The sequence below is a fragment of the Limulus polyphemus genome, unplaced genomic scaffold, assembly GCF_000517525.1.
Source record: "Limulus polyphemus unplaced genomic scaffold, Limulus_polyphemus-2.1.2 Scaffold638, whole genome shotgun sequence".
Taxonomy (NCBI): domain Eukaryota; kingdom Metazoa; phylum Arthropoda; class Merostomata; order Xiphosura; family Limulidae; genus Limulus; species Limulus polyphemus.
Window position 1 is genome coordinate 201,598 of NW_013666248.1, and position 20,729 is coordinate 222,326.

General features: G+C 33.9%; 1 protein-coding gene across 1 annotated transcript in view; it reads left to right on the top strand.

Annotated features, from left to right (window-relative positions):
• LOC106459619 (synaptotagmin-1-like) overlaps window positions 1-20,729 on the top strand; it is a 152,962-nt gene that overhangs the window by 74,786 nt on the left and 57,447 nt on the right. Inside the window, exon 3 of the mRNA XM_022386146.1 lies at window positions 9,166-9,389. Within this exon, the coding sequence (XP_022241854.1) occupies window positions 9,171-9,389 (219 nt within the window). The 5' untranslated portion in view covers window positions 9,166-9,170. The remainder of the gene's footprint in view (window positions 1-9,165; window positions 9,390-20,729) is intronic.

The window sequence follows — 20,729 nt, forward strand, 5'->3', positions numbered from 1 at the left end:
AAAGACTTGTGTCGCTTAAGTTTCGTCGGTACGAAGTTACGGAAAAGCAATTAACAAACGGAGACGTAACAATATTATGCTCTTCCCTGCTGGCTTACTTAAGATGCCTTTTGCCAAAAAAAAACATACAAACAAAATATATGTATATGTATATATATTTAATTTGTTTATATTACAAATTGAATAGTTATTTATCATTCTTTTTGTTAAATTAAAAGTGTCAAAAACAAAAATAAAAGTATCTAACATTTCACTTCTGTTTTAATTACGTTATGTGACTATTTTGTTGTATTAATGTCTGTAATACGAAGATGGCAAGAATTTAAAAGCAACAATAATGAGCGGCCACGATAATTTTTAAAGAATTTAACGAAATAAAACCTTTTAAAATCATCAAAAAATAAATAAGCCCAGGATTTTTGAAAAAAATGTTACGTATTAGAATTTCAAATGGCCTGAAATTGACTTAAATGATATTTTAAATTTAGTAGTTAAATTGTACTTTGGATTTAGTAGTTAAATAAAAGCCGATATATAGTCAGTTTATGATGATCGCCAACAAGATTGATGCACACAGTTTTCTTTTATATAAATACGTTTTAATATACATATGATATTACAATTTACAATAAAAGTTATAACAAACAATGATTTATAAACAAAAGTTTTACAAACTTACAAACAATATTAAGTTATTTTTTCTAGTCTGTAACTTCTTCGATATGTTATCGAGGGTTCACGATGAACGAGTTAATTTCGAGTTGACGAAGGTACAATTCACTTAATAGGGATCTAGCTAGCTCTGTAGTCTTCACTCTTCATACGTGTATTAGAGATTGAGTTTCCACTGATAACGTAAAGTGATATTTTCGTAAAAGTATTAATGTCAGATGAGAATCCACTGAAGTTAAATGAGTTGTAAAGTTCGAACTTTGTAAATGCTCGTGGTCAAATATCTGAAGTTTCCAATTGATAAGCATTCTAACAATCACAGTTATAGTTTCCAAAGTTTATAGTACTCTGACTATAGCGAACTAATAATAGATACTCTCGTTTTCTGCGCGTAGCGTTGATCACATTTATAGCCGTGTGGAGGCGTTCTAGAAATTTCAGTTCTACGTAACAATACAAATTTAAGCGTTTACGTACACACACATATATTGTTCCCCACATAATTTTTATGATATATAATTACAATATGAATTATTAGTATTTGAAACTTGTAACATGTGTCAAGTCAGAGTTTTCTGAAATATAAAAGTTCTTACGTGATTAATTAAAGGTTACTGATAATATGGTGGTAAATGTTTATTAGATATTTTCATTTGTCGAATAAAACTGTTGCTCATTATTCCTGATATTAAGAGTCTCCCAGTGACACAGTGGTATGTCTGCAGACTTATACTGCTAGAAACCTGGTTTCGATACCCGTGGTGGGCAGAGCACCGATAGCATTTTGTGTAGCTTTGTGCTTAATAACAAACAACACCAACAGCCTTGTATTAAAACAGGGCAGAGCTAAAGGTGACGCTGCTGTCACCTGCGAGCTAAAATTATTAATACTAGAAAATACGTATCATTGTTACATAACATATTGTGAGATGAGATGTAGTTAGTCCAGATTTCGAGGAAATAATTTTCTCGAATTTCTTCTCACTTTATTTGGATTTTCATAAACAAACAAACAACAAAATTCTTGTCAATGCATCATGTTGTGTATATAGAGTTTTCCCGACCATTTCTGTATTGTTATCTATTATTTTCACACGATGGCGCCACTTGTGCTATGTTTGTGTTTATGTTCCTTTCTGACTTACCTGATAGGAGAATTGAATTCATACGATAATCATTCATGAAAGCAATACCCTCTTTTATGTCGCGTTCAACATTTGACAGTGTATAGAAATGCCGAGAAATTCAAAATGCTATAAATTAAAACATCACCAAAGCCGATGCTGGAGGAGAAGGTTTAGATTGCACCTGACCCTCCCAGGTCCAAATAAGGACCTAAATCCCCATGAAGCAGAAACCGAAAATGATTTCAACCAAAATAGACTATTTAACTTATTTAAATCGATTATTTTGGTATAATAATTGACACAAACAGCCTAAATATATAAAACAATAATGACATGTTTTGGTGCTTCTAATCATCTTGACGTATGCAATTATGTAATAGAAACACAATGACAGAATTTCATGAGACCAAATACTTCGAAAAATCTCTTCGAGATTAACCTTAATTCTCTATATACTATGAAAAATGTTAGAACGTTTCAAAACTAGAAAAGAGACAGGTTTACGAAACTATATACAATATCTGAATTGAAATATCTATATTATTACAAACACATTTATATGACAAATAATTCCTTATATATGAAAATACCTATATATTCCTTTGTTCGCAAAAACACAATAGATAGAAAACAGCCTCTTTCTTACTCTCCTTTAAAAAAAGGACAGAAAAAGCAATGTATATATAAAAAGCCTGTCCTCCCTTCACGAAAAAAGGGAAAACTCTTCCCTTTTCTCAGGATCAACAAAGGACGTCGATTAAGTCAATTTCCTTTTCCTCATGGTAAACATGGTAACTAATAAACATTTTCGCTCTTCTCAAAAAGGAAAGAAAAAATGAATCTCTTCTCTCTCCTTACTATAAACAAAGAAAAAACAAAGCCTTTCTTTCCTGCATATTCAACAACAACAAAAATAACCCCTTCCATAAAGCCCCTTCACTCTCCCCTTAAATTAATCAAAGTAAAATAAATCCATTCCCTTTCTTAATGCTAAATAAAAAATGGACCCCTTCTCTTGTTTCATTATAAAAAAAGAAGATCAGAAAATGAGTCCCTCCCTTCTTCCCACCAAAAAGTAAAGAAGGGAATAAACCCCTCTCTGTTCTTTACCAAACAAAAAACACCCCCCTAACGCACGAAAAACAAAAACATAAAGCCCATTCCTTCTTCTTACGATAAACAAAGAATAGAAAAATAAACCATTTTCCTTCTTCTCATAAAAGACAAGAGAAAGAATATAAATCCACTTCCCTCTTTATGATAAATAAAGAATAGAAAAATATCCCTCATCTCTCTTCTCAAGAATACAAGAGACAGAAAATTACACATCTTCGGTATGTGAAAATCAAGTTTTATTTTCTTCAATGCTATGTGATTTGTCAAACAGTTGCTAAGTTTCTTCCAATTGTTCTCTTAAACATTTTTCCACAATTTTTTGTAATTACAAAAACTACTTAATGATTTGTTTTTAAATATTATACGTCTATATGTATAAATTTATTGATATTTCATTACAGATAGAAAGCAAATCTAAGTTTACAAACGTTTTATTTTCTGTATTATCTGTTCTAAAGTGTGTAAAAATGAACTTGTGGTCATGATTAAATTGGTATTTTGACACTTATGTTGTTATTTTGCTTATGCAGTCTACAGTTTAGGTAGCTGGTAAACCATTATCTCTTTATATATATATTGTATCTTCTTTTTCCATATTTATGGTGGTTTCAGTAATTCAGTAAGCTGTTAGTTGTATTGTTTTATTGTTTGTTTGTTATTAAGCAGCAAGCTACACAATGAGCTATCTATGATGTTCTGGTCGCTGGTATCTAAATCTTATTTCTAGCATTGTAAGTTTTTGCGGTTTCATTACCAATAAATTCACGATGCATTTTACAGGAAAGTTACTCTTTCTACAAGAAATGTTGCTTGTGTTTCAAGCATAGTTGCACTGTATATTTACTTTAGGTACAAAAAACATAAAATCGGTGTATTAAATGAAATGTTCTTTTGAAAAAAATGCATACTATAACTAATAATGCTACTAATCTGCCTTCATATGTCACATCTCTACATTGATAAATTAACGAATTTGTAACGTGTTACAGTCTATTTAGTCAACCGTCAAGATTCGTTACTGTTTGAAAAAAAAATACAAGAAAGAGCTCAACGAAGAAATAGTATTACACTTGTCAAGTAATAATTACGTTAGAAATATACACAGAGTCAGACTTGAGATTGAGAAATATTAAGGAGACTAAAATATTTAAGAGGAACATTAAACGAGAAACAGTAGACAGGGCATGAATAATTTGTAAAGGAAGTACTTGCCTGACATATCGTGTGGGCTGTGGCCACAGTTGTTTATTTTCCACAGTCACTTGTGCTAAATGAATATTCTTGGCTCCCTTCTGAAGAGTACCATAAATATAAACACGTAAATCCATGTACACAGAGACAGGTACATCCATATCTAGATAGTCTGGTGTAAAGGTAGATAGATCAGTTTGATTCAGTCCGGTTGTTTGTTGGTTAGTTTTGGAATTCGCTACTAGTTTTGAAGTGATAAACTAGACGGAACACAGCTAGTCAATACCACCTACCGACAATTCTAGGACTACTCTTCGCCAATGAATATTATAACTCCTCACGACTGTAAGGGGTGAACATGTTTGGGAACAGGATTCGAACTTGTGACCCTCAGATTGGGAGCCAAGTGCTCTAACTATTAGGCCATGCCAGGCCTTTATTCAATTAAGACAAATATAAGTTAGATAAGAAAGTGATGTTGAGCTAAGTATATGGAATTAATGAAACGACATTGAAGAAGAAATTGGAAATATTTGCTGAATACACATCAGGACAGCGTATTCCTAAGTTTACCCCAACTTGTGGGGTTATTATTGTGTAAATTAACCTGGAAACAATAAACGCAAACAAACTTAGTAAATATACCAAAGTGGGTTTGCCAGATAAGAAAAAAGGACACTATAAGAACTGTGTTAATTTACTATATTTGCGGAGGGATTTATAATAGAATATCTGACAAAATAGAGACAATATTGTTGAAAGACTTTTGAAAGTCGAAATAATGTTTAAAAACAGTATTGTTATCTTCTCAATAAACGAGATCTAACAATACATAAAACCTTAAATAATCTACGGAGTACAATAGACAATTCAGAATTGTATATTTGAAAGGCAAGTATGATAATTTTAGGATTCATAAATAAATATGTTGAAACAAGCTAAAGAGTAAAAAGTCAAATTTTGTTTGTTTCGGATATTCACGAAAAGCTACATAAGGACTGTCTGCGTTACCTGTCCTTAATTTTGAACTGATAGACTAGAAGTAAGGCAGTTAACCCACCTTAGGCTACTCTAACCATATAGTGGGATTTGACCGTCACTCATATAATGCATTCACGACACCGCAAAAGGCGGAGCGCGATTTTACGGCAATGGAATGCGAATAATCAACCCTGGAATTCATATTTTGACATGCTACCCGTTAGTACACGCCCATCCCCATAAAATTTAGTACATAGTACATAAAATTTAATGATTTTAATACATAGGAAGTGAATGAGGAAAGTTACATATAAATCGAAAGTAAATTACTTGCCAGTTAAAATTTTCTTGGTATAAAATGTTATGCTATAAACGTTCGAGAAAACTAGAAAAACTTGCATGGCGCCCTGGCAAGCCAACCTGAAAAAAGTAGACCAGTATTTCTCAGCCGGATTTGCCAGGCGATCCCTGCGTTCGGGATTTGGTCGTCGCGAACCCCACATTATTTATACATGGATGAAAAAAATTCTTGATGATTCTTGGTGCAGTTCGTCATAGTGCTTAACAAAGGTGATATGTGCACCTCTCAGACACAAAAAAATGTTGACTCATCGCAGACAGCTCGTGACCCCCTGGAAACTTGCTCACGATCCCCTTGGAGGTCACGACCCACCGTTTGAGAAACACTGAAGTAGACAATGTTAGGATATGATATATATTGATTATTGAACACGTAGCTAATGATTTCAACGAATAAGAACAGAAAATAGATTGCATTAGCTATTGGTACTCAGAAATATATCCAATAATAATATGCAGGCGAGTGATAATAAAGTTAGATTATAATAATATTCAAGGAATAGTTTGTTTATTTAAGAGCAAAGCTATACAATATAGTAGTTGCGCTGTGGTCAACTGCAGGGAACGAATCCCAAATTTTAGTGTTCTAAGTCCTCAAGCCTACTGCTGAGCCACCGGAAAGGGGTGAGGGTGTGGCTTCAAAGAAATAATAATTTGAAGTGCGAGAAAGTTGTACGTGTGCGATGGGAGAAAACTGATGCTTTCATTTATGTTAAAGGAATAAAAATAGTGTTAGAAATAACACAACACTATAATTTTAAGCTGTAAAAAATGTTTATATTTAATATCTATGGTAATAGTCTCGTTATCAGATTAATTTACAAGATTGTTTGTCTTAGAATTTTTGCGCAAAGCTACTCAGGGACATTTGCCCATAGTCGTCCCTAATTTTGAACTGATAAACTAAAGGGAAGACAGCTAGTCAACAAGATCTACCATCAATGTAGATTCTCTAGATCTGGGTTATAACTAAGATCTAACCATTGAAAGTGAAGTTTTCAGTTATATACATCTGACTCGAAGGGTTCTGTGTTGAGCAAAGTAATTCATCATAGCAGTCTGACAAGGCGTTTCTCAAGCGCTGTGGATTGAAAACAAGAACGATAAGTTGTACAATTTACCATTGCACTGATTTCGAACTAAGTGTGGCCTATTGACATCCAAGGTTGTACTTGAAACAGCAAACAAACCAAATGTAGAGTAAAAAGTCACCAAAGCACTTGAAAAAGTTGGTAGAGTAAAAACAAAAATTTCACAAAACCACAAATTTGTCAATCTGATCACCTAACTGACTAACGTTGTTGGAAAGGCATAGCTCTCTCCTGCTTTCATCTTATGCAAATCTACATGCACATGATTGAATTACGTTACCTTGGCTAAAAGCGTTTTTCTTAGTTTTAATTATAATCTTGGTAATAACAAGTATTAACAATAACCATTTTGCAATACTACTAACGAGCTAACAATATATTAGTAGCCATATTCTATGATTACGAGCATGCTCTATCAGTCGCCAAGTATAAACTGCCCTCATATTATTGCAGGTGCCCAATTGCTTATGCACACGCACAACGTAATCAGCCTGCAACTGTATCAGCTAGATAAAAAAAAATTTGGACTTCGTAGATTCTCTAGATCTAGTTTCTAAGTATGATCTAACAGTTGAAAGCGAAGTTTTCAGTTCTGCACATCTGACTTGAGGGTTCTGTGTTGAACAAAGCAATTCTATCAAAGCAGTCGGTGCCTAAGACGTGAGTCTCCTACGTGAGGATAGGCGCTACCATTGTCGAAGTCTGGCTTTGCTTGAGCGCTCTGGACTGAAAACAAGAACGACAAGTTGTATAACTCATCTTTGCATTGTTTTCAAACTAAGTGTGAACTATTGACATCTAAGTGTGAACTATTGATATCTAAGTTTGTACTTGATTCCTACTTCGTGTTTTACTTTGAACTTTGATCCAGTTATAAACTTGAATTGGGTGTTATCAGTAGCTAATCCTTTCTAAATACTCAACAAATTTAAAAAATTTAGAAACAGCGGTTTTGATGCTATTCTTTGGGACCACCTCTTACCAGTCAGATAGCAATAATGTCTCCCATAAGCTAAGTATGACTATTGAAGCTTCCTGACTCACTTCCGACATCAAGCACACCTTTCATTTACTTTGAACAGTTACCAATCACACACACAACACAAAATTCACACGAAGCAGGAATGAGCGTAACAATGGCCACACCCACTTTGAGGTTGCACCGTGCCAAAAACCAACAAACATGGTAGTCTAAGAGCATGAATGCACATCATTTGATATTTCTAGCGAGACGTTCATTTCAAAACCTCTAACATCTTACACACTTTTATTTTTACCATTAAACGAAAATTAAGAGTGTCCTAGTAGATGGTAGAATATTCCAACAGAAATTATACCCCCAGGTTCATTACAAGTGTAAAAAATTTGAAATAAAATAATTAGTAAGTATGAATGGGAGCACCAAAAAATAAGGAAACAAGGTAGGAATGGGCGACTAGCAGTACAACGCTTATTTTTCTAACTTCTTTTTAATAGTCCATTGGTCATTTCTGCTGCATGCAAATAGTTAATCTTTACTTAGTGCTTTAAAGGCCTGACATGGCCTGGTGGTTAAGTGCTTTAATGTGATTAAACTTCCTCCGATTATCCTTCAGTAATAGACTATTCAAATACTCCCCTTTTTATACACTTCTTTCAACATTTCTCACTCTTCTCTTCGACATCTGATTTCATATATTAGGTTACTTCTCTGCTGGTTGAATTTAGCAACCAAAAGAAGTTACTGTATTCTTGTCTATTTTCCCTACTATAGAATAATCGTTCTTTTTATCACATGAAATTTTTCTGCAAGTTTGTCTTACAACACTAAAGCTACTTGTTTCATTTCTTCTTTAGCTTATTTGTGTATAAAACACAACTTTATTTCAACACGCAGGTCAGTTGTCTCTTTGTCATCGTCATTTATTTCTTTATTATTTTTATAGCAAATCTTGGTCCATTAAGTAATTCTTAACATAATGATTTAATCATAGGTAGGAATCCATTAACAACTTGAGAAATAATTAAAAACTAATGGATAATTTCATAAAAGGTGCAAGCCATAGCTTAGTTACAAACAGCCTACTAGATGTAGGTCAAGAAAAACTTCTGATTTAGATAGAAACGATAATACATGAAAAATATATTAAGAGTCATGAAAAGTATTTTTTTACATCCTTTTTTACCACACTTTAGGAAATTTTTGTTTTGTTTCAGTGTTAAACTATACAATAGTAAGCTATCTGCGCTGTGTCCATCGCGTGGAATCGAACCCAATATTTTAGCATTGTAAATCCGTAAACTTACCACTGGTCCCCTGGGTGACTGAGGAAAATAGTTACCATAGTTTATAGTCGGTTTGAACCTAAATTATACATAGGAAGCACTGACAGATGTGAATGATGAACAAATCATATATAATTTATGCATTGTTAGCCATGAAGATGAACGAAAAAAACGACTTCAAAATGACTGAGAAAAACAGAATAAAGATCATAATATATCAAACTTATAAAGTTTAAGAACATGTACCACTGATGTCTGTTAGTTTATATAATACAAACAGATTGACAGACTCATACATTCAACAGATTGATACATCAACAACGATTTGATGTCTAATTGAGTATTTTTTTATATATATTTAGGAAAAATGACTGTGTCTCCCTCTGTTCTTGGCGCTGCCACTGGTGTGGGTTTAGCATTGCTTGTAGGATTTACTCTTGTCATTTACCGATATTACCGTTATAACCGGAACAGCAAGGAGATCTTCTTCCCCACGCCACCTGTAGGGAATAATAGCTGTGAACGGCGCAGTAAGGTACTCGTGTTAAACACTGGGGTCGCATTAAACTCACTTGGTTCGCAACAGGTAAGAGTGACTCTTTCCAGCCTTTTTATTGATTTTAATTCAATAGCAAATCAGTCATTGTATTTGACGTTAATACTTAAATTATGTAAATATTGTGGCAGATATTGTTTGACTTGCCTTCGTGGTAATGTACTTGTTTGTGTGTGTTTGTGATGGTAATATAGTTGTTTGTGTGTGTGTTCGTGAATCGTGGAGAAGGTAGCTTTGTTATCACTCTGTTAGATGGACTTGACAGCGGAGAAACGGCAGATCCCAATGTTGCCATGGAAACAGGATGTTATCTGAAACCGACGGGCAAGGTTCAAAGTTACTAGAGTCAGTCGGTAGCAAATGTAATACAAATAGAAAATAAATAATAAAAGTCAAACCTTGCTCATAGCTTCTTTTAAAAAAAGTAGATCAAATAACTTTGTGGTAAAAATCGTGATAAGTTTGGAAGGTTCGTTGTTATAGGAAAAACTAACGCTTACACATAAAATATTTTATTCCACATGAAAAACTAGAATTCTGATGTAGAAAGCTTTTGTGTCTCTAGGTGCGTCATTTTGTGTCTCAAGGTGCATCATTTTGTGTCTGAAATATAGTTCCTTATTGTTATTCTTCACTACTATCAGTAACTACTGAGTCATTAAAACACAAGATACCCGTGTTCTAAGTATTAATGAAAACTGAAAGACGTATGTTAAATATATTGTACAGCTCATGGTTAAATGATCTAAATATTCTTAAAATATGAGAAGTGTTCAAAGTGTTATGTTTATATGGGTTAAGCCCCAGATATAGTTTAAATATAGACGTTGAGATGTTGTTAAATTTGTTTATAAAGAAATACACTTAAGTGGTGACAACTACTTGTCACTTTCTATCAACAAAGCCCCCCAGTGGTACAGCGGTATGTCTGCAGACTTACAACGCTAGAATCCGGGTTTCGATACCCGTGGTGGGCAGAGCACAGATAGCCCTTGTGTAGCTTTGTGCTTAATTACAAACAAACAAACAAACAAATTCTATCAACAAGGAAAAACGTTTATCTCTAATGGAAACAAACACGAATTGGCTGCAATTTCTCAGTGTCAATAACTAAAGATATTTTAATACACAAATATAAACATGCAAATGTTAGATAATTATTTATTTTCCGTTAAAGGCTGACATATAAGAAAATAGTTGAGAATGCTGTAAAACATGTAATTGTTTCAGCAATACGAAATTCTTCAGGCCAGTTTTAAATGTTATCTTAAGTAACTGGTGCATAATAAACTGAACACTCAATCAAAATATTTTTATTATTCGCTATACACGTTAACTTTTATTGGGAATTTAGCTTATACTGAAGACGTCGGAAAATACGGTTTAGGGTCTCAGTTAAAAAATTCGCATGTATTTATTTAGAATTTTTGCTCAAAACTACATTAAACTATCAGCGTATAGATGTCTGCAATGAACTGATAGGCCGGATGATCTGTTTTGTTGTCAAGCGCAAAAATTCACAATGAGCTATTTGCGATGTGCGGGGATCGAGACCCTAGTTGTAGTGCTATAAAACCCACAAGTTTACCACTTGGGCCAGGAGCAAAGCAGATAGTGAACAACACCCACCGCCAATTCTTGTCTGAATGAATAGTGAAATTTGATTGTGACTTTATAGTGCACCAAGAACACCAAAATGTGGATCGCATTTTTGCAAGAAGGTGTCACAAATCTTGGAAACTCGAATACACAGTCCAGGCAGGCTAACCCACTAAACAAGCCTGACCCTATATTATAGATTAACTTATTAGTAGAAAATTGTTGATAACTCACACCCTCGAATAGAAACTAAAATAAAAGCGCTTTTAATTTAGCCTTTTTTTGATCGTACAGTTTATCTTCATCAGGCCATCTTACTTTTCGGTGGTCGATAAGAATATTTCACCTATTTATCCACCACCGATCACTTAGCTGGAATAAGTCAAAGTTTATAAAGTCGATAAGGACTTGAAGAGAAAAGGGTATATATATTTTGAGGCCTAATTTTCAGTTATATATTTGGACCATCTTAAACAGTTTCGATCATTTGTGATAAATTATAAACACGGTTAATCTCACAATAAAGTTTAAATCCACAAATTTAAATGGAAACTAGTTTCGGCATTTCACATATCTCCTTCAGTCCAACGTTGAAACGTCAAATGTCGAAACTAGTTTCGGCATTTCACATATCTCCTTCAGTCCAACGTTGAAACGTCAAATGTCGAAACTAGTTTCGGCATTTCACATATCTCCTTCAGTCCAACGTTGAAACGTCAAATGTCGAAACTAGTTTCGGCATTTCACATATCTCCTTCAGTCCAACGTTGAAACGTCAAATGTCGAAACTAATTTGCATTTAAATTTCGTAGCACCGGTAGTGTAAATTTAAACTATATTGTAAATTAATTTACATGGTTTTGTTTATTTACCTATTTTTATAATGGTCAATCTTGTTTGATACAAAAGACTTGCATATTGTTAATTATAAAGTCCGACTGAAAGTAAAGGGTGTGTAATAATATATCAACCTCGTCATATCTACGATATCCAGTAACAACGAGGCTTTTCGCTGAACACAAGAACGCTTCAAGCAGGTTGAAATCCGACAGACTCTGTACTATATACATATTTTTTTATTACGTCATTTCATTCCAGTTCCAACACGGAAATTGGCAAGCCAGCAAGCTTTGCGCCCTCTGTTGGTCAGTAGAAGTATCCAAATATATGAAACGCTAGTAGCATGAATCACTAATATTTGAGACGCTACTTATTTTAGGAAATTGCTTGACAGTAACTGTTACGGTGCGAACTGTATTAAGTCGGTGAAGTTTAATATTTCATACATTTTACTTATATCACAAGAAACCAGAATTAGGGGAAGAGTTTATAACACTATATTATTTATATATTTTAACACCATATCTTAGTAATTATCATTTTATTGAAAATGATCTGTGCATTATCCAGAAAAACTGCTCGAACCAGCAAGTTAGTGCTCTTGAAACCGGAACGGGTCTAGCGATTACAACCAATGCAGCGGCATGTCGCCGTAGATGTGAACTGTGGCGACCCAGGCGACGTGTTTAGCGCCCATATACTTGATTCAGACGGATTCTCAACCCATTCGATGCTGCGCTGTCTTTTCAAAGAAGGATGTTCGTATAGCGCATTAACAAAGAAATGGAAAACCGGGAAAATATTAATTTCAAGAACAACTAGATGTAGCACACACACACCCATAATAACAGCAAATAAAACCATACCGACTACAATTATGTCACTACTTTTGCCAGTTGCCATAGACTGGTCGTCCAAGGGCATCTTACTCCCTTCAAAAACTTACAGCTCATAATTTACGCGTATTTTAATTATTCGTGTACAATTTAGTTTACGTACATTTTGTCCTTGTAAAAAAGTATACACAACGAGTTCACGAGCTTCTCCACAGTAACAGAAACGATATAAAAAAACTTTGTACGAGAAGTATAGAAGTCTGTTGCGACACTGGACTAGAACTGTGTATTTTTGAAAGATTGTAACAAAACACAGATGATTTGTAACCAAATAGGAGACGATAAGGACTTACCAATATGGTGCACAAAATGTACAGAAAGTTTTTCATCGGGCTTTATAGTTGTTGCATGTTCCTCATATAATGGAAAATTTAAACTTTACAAAGTTCATAATAAAATAAGGGTGAGCACTAGTTAGTGTAAGAATAACATATTAGGTCGTCAAGAAATTAATGTCGCGTTTAGGAACACTTTCATTAACCTTCCCCGAAAAAACAACAACGTACATCACCTATAATAGTTAAACGAACCGCCTAAACGTCACGTTAGTGTAGCCTATATAATGTAAAAAAAATTTAATACACTCTAATCCCTTATAGTGATAGCACACGACGAGACAGACACACATTCGGCATGTAATGCGGTTTGAGAACAAGAAAGGAAACAACGCCTCTGTAGCCATAAAGAATATCAAAGAAGGTTATGGAAATGTTTTGAACGTTCGTAAGTGTCAATAAATTTCGTTCAGGTGACTTTAGCCTTAAAAACTGTGATGGCAAGGGCCGATATGTTGGAATTGATATTGATGCTCTGAAGACGCTTGTTGAGTTTAGCCCAAGGCAACACACTCGTGAAATGATCTCGAAATTGCATGTCTCTCATGAAACAATACGTAAACATCTAAGGAATATGGGAAAACTCCATAAAGAAGGTGTTTGGGTGCCTTACAAAATCACCAATGATCATAGTTTCCAACGTGTGAACGGTGCTTCGTCTCTTCTGGCGCGTAATGTGCGTGAACCATTTTTGGGCAGAATTGTCTACAGTGATGAAAAATGGATTCTCTATGCGAATATTATACGCCAAAAACAATGGCTCAGTCCTAGACAATAACTACTTCCGACCCCAAAACCTGGACTCCATTCACTGAAAGTGATGATTTGCATTTAGTGGGACATCAAAGGAGTAATTCATTTCGAACTTCTCAATCCACAGTGAACTTTCAGTGCAGATATCTATAGTCTGCAACTGGAACGTTTAAATCAAACCCTTCATCAGAAACACCCTTCACTCGTCAATCGGAAAGGTGTTCTTCTTCACGACAATGCACGTTCACATGTGGCACGTTTAACGTAACACAATATTATGGAGTTGGGTTGGGAAGTTCTTCCCCATCCACCATATTTTCCAGATATGGCATCATCAGATTACCATATTTTTCGTTCGCTGCAACACCATCTTAATGGGAAAACGCATGCAAATGTTGAAGGGGCTAAAGAGGACATCGACATGTTTTTTGCTTCAAAGCCAAGCGATTTCTTTAATCAGGGCATTAACAACCTGATTGTAAGATGGAAAAGCATCATCGATAAGAATGGAGACTATTTCATTTAATAAATGTTTTGTTTTGATATATAAGTTGTTCGGAGTTTTTCATCTAGAAATAAGCGATATAAATTTCTTGACGACCTAATATTTACAACAGTTATACGAGATGAAATGAATCCACTCTATGTCTAAGACCCCACGACGATACAGCTACATCAGAATAAAGTATCAAGCAGCACGTTTAAGCCCACAGTATCATTTACTATAGTAGAAAATTTGTGGAATGTCTGTAAAGATATTGACATAAGATTCATTTTGTTGTCCTTCACTTGTTAGAATAGAGATAGCCGTGTTGGGCAGTAATGTATAATCATAGTCATCAGACCAAGCACGACCAGCGAGGGAGCGTAACTAGATCTTGAACATAAGATGTAACTAATCATCCATAAGTCTATATACAGTACTAATCTTTATATTTTTATTTTGATATATTAGATTTCGATGTAGAAAATAATACTCATTGTTGCTTAGACTGTTTTAATTTAATGTATTACTTTTGTGCGAAAAAAAGGAATATTCATTTTACTAATACCGTTTTACTTTAAAAAATACTTGTTTGTTTGTTGTTAAGCGCAAAGGTACACAATGGGCTATCTGAGCTGTGTCCATCATGGGTATCGAAACCTGGTTTATAGCGTTATAAGTCCGCAGACATGCCGCTATGCCACTGAGGGGGGCTTTACTTAATATATATATATATATATATATATATGTTATTTTTGTGTGAGGAAAGGAGTCCTGATCGTTAGTTAGACTGCTTCACTTTACGGTTTTTCCAGTATCTGAAAAACAGAAGGACAAAAATGTGATAAATCATAATTAATAAATCTATTAATACTAATTCTTTTGTTGCACAGAAAAGCACCCTAACTCTTGGACAGTCAATGTATTTAATTTAAAGTAGAGTTAGATGTCATCGTTCTAGAATAGATTATTTTGTAATGTGGTATTGGATTTATTGTGCGAGAAAAGGGAAGTCGGTTTCGAGCTTCCTGTTACATTATTTCCCCAAAAGGGGGCCGAAGGGCGCCTGAAGGATCACTTGTTTTAACCGTTCGCACCGCTATATAATAGTGGGTTGTCTGTCAATCAGTCAGTAGACACCAGTTGTTGCTATTTGTATTGTAGTGACGTTAAGAAAACATGCACTTGTCATGAATCACGAGAAGAATTATACATAAAAATATTTTTCACCCTTAATTTTGGTTTTATTCACTCTTGAAGCAAAACACTTTCGGGGACCCTGCGGAAGAACATCTAGTAATATATTGTTGTTGTTGTACAGAAAAGTGTTGTTCTTGGACGGGCTGCTTTGTTATTGTGCAGAAATGGAAAAGATATTGAACGTATTGAAAACCCCAAATGGTCTTTCTAGGTCTGAAAAGTAGTTTTTTAAACCAAACCAATTTTCTTTTCCAATCGAACCGAATTTTGTATTTTAACCGAATACAATGTATCTTTCATACAGTTATATGTTGTCTATAATTAAACGATTGTTGATTGTTAAGCTCCAACAAAATACGCCGTAAGCTTTTTTAATGATTTTAAAACAAAGTCTTAGTAGTGTGTTTTTTAAATGTTTTTATATTAATTAAGAACACATTTTGTCACAGTACGCTCTTAACTAGATGAGTTCTAGTCTTACTCAAGCTTTGTTATAGGTTCTACAAGCTTTTAAAATTCTGGTCACGCAACGTAATTGTAAAATATACTAATCTCTGCGAAGATGATAATCAGTTTTCTATGTAGAATATGTATTCTCTAACTTTCCACTTCTTATATTGTACTTTTATAGGTTTACATGCCTTAAAATATAAAATTCAAACACGTTTTACCTGAAAAACAAGAATAATAATTAAATTTGCTTCCCTGGAACAAGAATTATCGTAAAAGTCTCAGTGTTCGAATTATCTTTCTTGGAGAGTGTTTTTATTTTCGTAACTTCATTTTAAATGTAATACAAAAATTGATGCTATGCGGCGTCACAGAAAAAAAAACACACTCAAATTGATTAATATACTTCTTCATTCGAATCTGTAAGTACGTTTCCCAGTTTTAAATGGTTCTTTAGTTGTTACCATACCTTCTTGGATAAAAGCACCCCTAGCTGTACAACGATTTTTCTGCTGAGCTCGCAACTGAATGAGATAGCTGGTTAGAGACGCATGCAACTCACATGCTTAGTTATACTGAGGTCATTACGGTAATGCATGGTGCACATGTGGTCCAGAGAGTACCATTATGACCCACAGTTACCAAAGGAAATGATTGTTTACATGAATTATTAGAACACGTGTAATGACCGAAATAGTCAGGAATTTCACCCATCCATAACTAGTTTAGAATATAATTTTTTCTATGTTCTCGTGCAGGTGTTCCTCAAGTAACATAACATTCTTGTTAGCCAAATGCTGAATGGTCATGATAATGCACTAACCCTTTTTACTCATGTGAATATTGCATATGCCAACGGCTAAAACTTTAATCCTGTGTCTGTTCAACTTGAAGAAAGGCGAGCCCGTCTCAAGTGTTGGCACAATTACATGTACAAATTGGTATGATGTAGGATGTTTTCTTTCAAAATTATATTTGGAATATTCAGTGGCGTATGCAGTATCGGATATTTGTATATTGTACTTTAATATTTTGCCTGTATTTAGGCGGTATATCACAGTCCTCTTTGTCTTTGCCCTGTGCGAATGTAAAAGAATTCCCTTCGTCTCATATAGATCTAAAATCTTTCTTTTTCTATTTTTGTCTTGTATGGATGGATGTGTGTATAAAGTTTCAATATCTTATATTATTACTGCCCTGAAATAGAAGTGTTCGCAAAAATTTCCTGTTTTAACCGTAATAATATAATGTGTTTCGTATGTATACATAGAACAGGTTGGTTTTTCCATGTTTTCTTTTTTTCTGTTTATTCACGGTATGGATCTTGGGTTACTTTGGTGGTATTGTCAGTTGCCCTGATTAAACTTACATATAAGGGTACTAACCGTAGATAACAGGAGGAACGGCAAGATATTTATTGTTGAATTAAAACTGAAAATTTAAGTTGAGTTGGAGAAGAGAAACTGAACACAATCTTAAAGTAAAATTGATAGATGTTTATTAAACAACGAGTCAAAATATGAGTGCACAGAACGTTGGACAGATAACATAGGTCTGAACTGTCGATATTATTTCCCAAGATATTCCGATATTTTCATTCTGTAGACATTCAGTTTTATGCTGAGAGAGTATAACTTTATACACATAAAAAATGAAGACATCCTTCTTAGAGTGTATGCGTTATCCATGTCACTGGTTGTTCTACCTGAAACTACGGAGAGTTTAACCTCCAGCTGTTTCTAAACCTAAACACTGCAATGTTACCAAACAAAGCAAAATACAAGATTCGAAAATAAATTTCCACCAACATCGTCCGTGTGAAACATTTAAAAATACCTAAGTGGGACATTCGCTTTGACATGTGTAACTGGCACGCGAAATAAGATCAGTACTGCGCTTACACGTCACGTCACAAAACTTCCTGTTTGATTCAACGCCGGCCATACTGGACGTCACACAATCCCTTATAGCAATTAACAGCAATATTAATACAAGATCCAATAAACCTTTATATTCTCAAATGTGTAAGCATCATTTTTAGTAAAACACAGAGATCGGAAACTCTACAGCTTTTCAGTTTCTTAATACGTATTTTTTTGTGCACAGCGTTGTGATGACTTAAAGCGTCAGACAACATGGTATTTAAATACAAATGTTCCTTTTTCACCTAAGACAAATGTAAACACTTAACGTCCAATATGGCGGATTAAACTATACAGCAAGTGACTGTTTGTCGTCAGTGCAAGACCTCTTTATACGAAAGTCTGTAAGCAATTTGAAACTGTAAAAAGTCCGTTAAACAATTTACCTTTCTAAGCTAAGAGAGGAAGGACATGTGGAACTTTTCAAGTACCATACTTGTATTGTATTAGGTTGGGAAGGAGTGTGGACCCCCGACTTTTACACGTATATGTGTACCAATGGATATTTTCTGGCCTCACTATTTCCGTAATTTTAAATTCATCTTTCTTATCTTTAACATAATAAAGCTGCGTTTCATATAGAAACCTATCCAAGATATTATATGTATTCTTCTTTGGTGAGTTCACGAAACATACACACATACACAACAGAAAAAATATGTATTGTGTTTAATTATTATCTTATCAAGAGAAGACAACATTATGAATGAAAAAACAATTATAATTATCAAACTTCAATATTTTTATTTAACCGTCGAATCAAGTAACGTTAATGTTGGAGCAGATTTGTGAAGTCTAAGAACATACCACTTTAAACTTTCAGAAGTGATTATGTTAAGTGTAAATCTCTTATACACGATAGATATATAAGTTTCTGAAGTCTGTTGTGCATTCTAATACTGTTAATATATATATATATATATATATTCATGTAAGTATATGTCTTATATTTAATCTCAATAAATAAATTATAATACTTCAGTTTGCCAATTTATCAAAAATGATGTTTGGAAACTGAGGTATTTTTCTTTCTGTTAATTTCGTCTGTCTTTACTGTGTTGTTAATATAATTTATGAATCAGCTTCAAACAATAGAATCTAAAACCTTAACCTAAGTAAACTGAAGAAACAGAATAACTTTAATTAAAAAACATTTAGGGCACTTTATATATCCGAAAGCATCTCTGAATTTTGGTTCATTAACTTTTGGTTTAAATTGTAATACTGCAAGCGACTTTACCAAACGCTTTCATGACGTCACTAGTGTAGCCAATAAGTTTGATAACAACCCGGCTGTAAACACTTAACAGATAAACAAGCATGCTTTAATATTAGATAAATACATTCCTTCCCTTATCTATATATTAAGATACAAACTTATGAGTACTCGTTTGTCTCGTAACTTTGTGGTTGCTTTAGTCAAAATAACCTTTTCAAGGTTAAGCTGGAACCCGGGTAAAGGCAAATAAGCAAAATGACATTTATACTTACTAGTTTATCTAATACCGCGTAGATTCGTTTCTAGGGAGTGTGCACGTGAACTGATGCTCTCTTCGGGATTTGTAGTTGTGTAGCAAAGAGAATTGCGTTCACTAATCAACGCTTTCACGTACAAAGGTTTGAATGGCTTGACGCTTATGTTTTTAAATAATTAAAGTTGTTTTAAGCTAGTTGCTGTAGTTCCTTCAAAAAGTATAGTAATCACCTTCAGTACAGTAACTATGAACATAAATAAATTCAGTACGACTTATTATTCACTTAATTCGCGATAATAGTTAAAATCTACTGAATATAAAACATTTTATGTAATTGAAAGAAACTGAATGACTGTTATTTATATGAACAATATACTTTAATACGTACACGCAATGTAGTGTTATAAACATCAAAATACACGCAATGTAATATCATATATATACATATATATATATCAAATTACATGTGGCGTAAAGTATTGTTTACAGATTAAAAACCGGCTTGATTAGACGGTGAGTTTACGAAATCGCGAGGGCTTCTTGATATTATAATTCTTGTTAAATCAAGTAAAGATTATCAACTATTCATATGTTGAGCTTATTCAACTATTTAAAGGCGCGTAGGAACTGTATCTTTTTTTAACAGTTTACGTTACAAATCTTTGCCAGTTTATGTTAGCTCCAAACACTTTCTTAGTGTAAAACAGAATTTTAAATAAAAATAAACGCGTTTCATTATTTGGAAAATCGATGCATTTATTGACGAATGATAATCAGTAAAGAAACGACATTAACCTCTTGACATCAACCAGGTTTGATCAAAGTAGTATCTATCAATGAAATTAACATCTAGTATGTAGTATTATATCGATGTAATCAACACCCAGTATGTAGTATTATATCGATGTAATCAACACCCAGCATGCAGTATCATATCGATGTAGGTAACACCCAGTATGTAGTATCATATCGATGTAGGTAACACCTAGCATGCAGTATCATATCGATGTAGGTAACACCCAGTATGTAGTATCATATCGATGTAGGTAACACCTAGTATGTAGTGTCATATCGATGTAGGTAACACCTAGTATGTAGTATCATATCGATGTAGGTAACACCCAGTATGTAGTATCATATCGATGTAGTTAGCACCCTGTATGTAATATCATATCGCTGTAAGTAACACCTAGTATGTAGTATCATATCGATGTAATCAACACCCAGTATGTATTATCATATCGATGTAGGTAACACCCAGTATGTAGTATCATATCGATGTAGGTAACATTAAGTATGTAGTATCATATCGATGTAGGCAACATTCAGTATGTAGTATCATATCGATGTAGGTAACACTCAGTATGTAGTATCATATCGATGTGGGTAACACCCAGTATGTAGTATCATATCGAT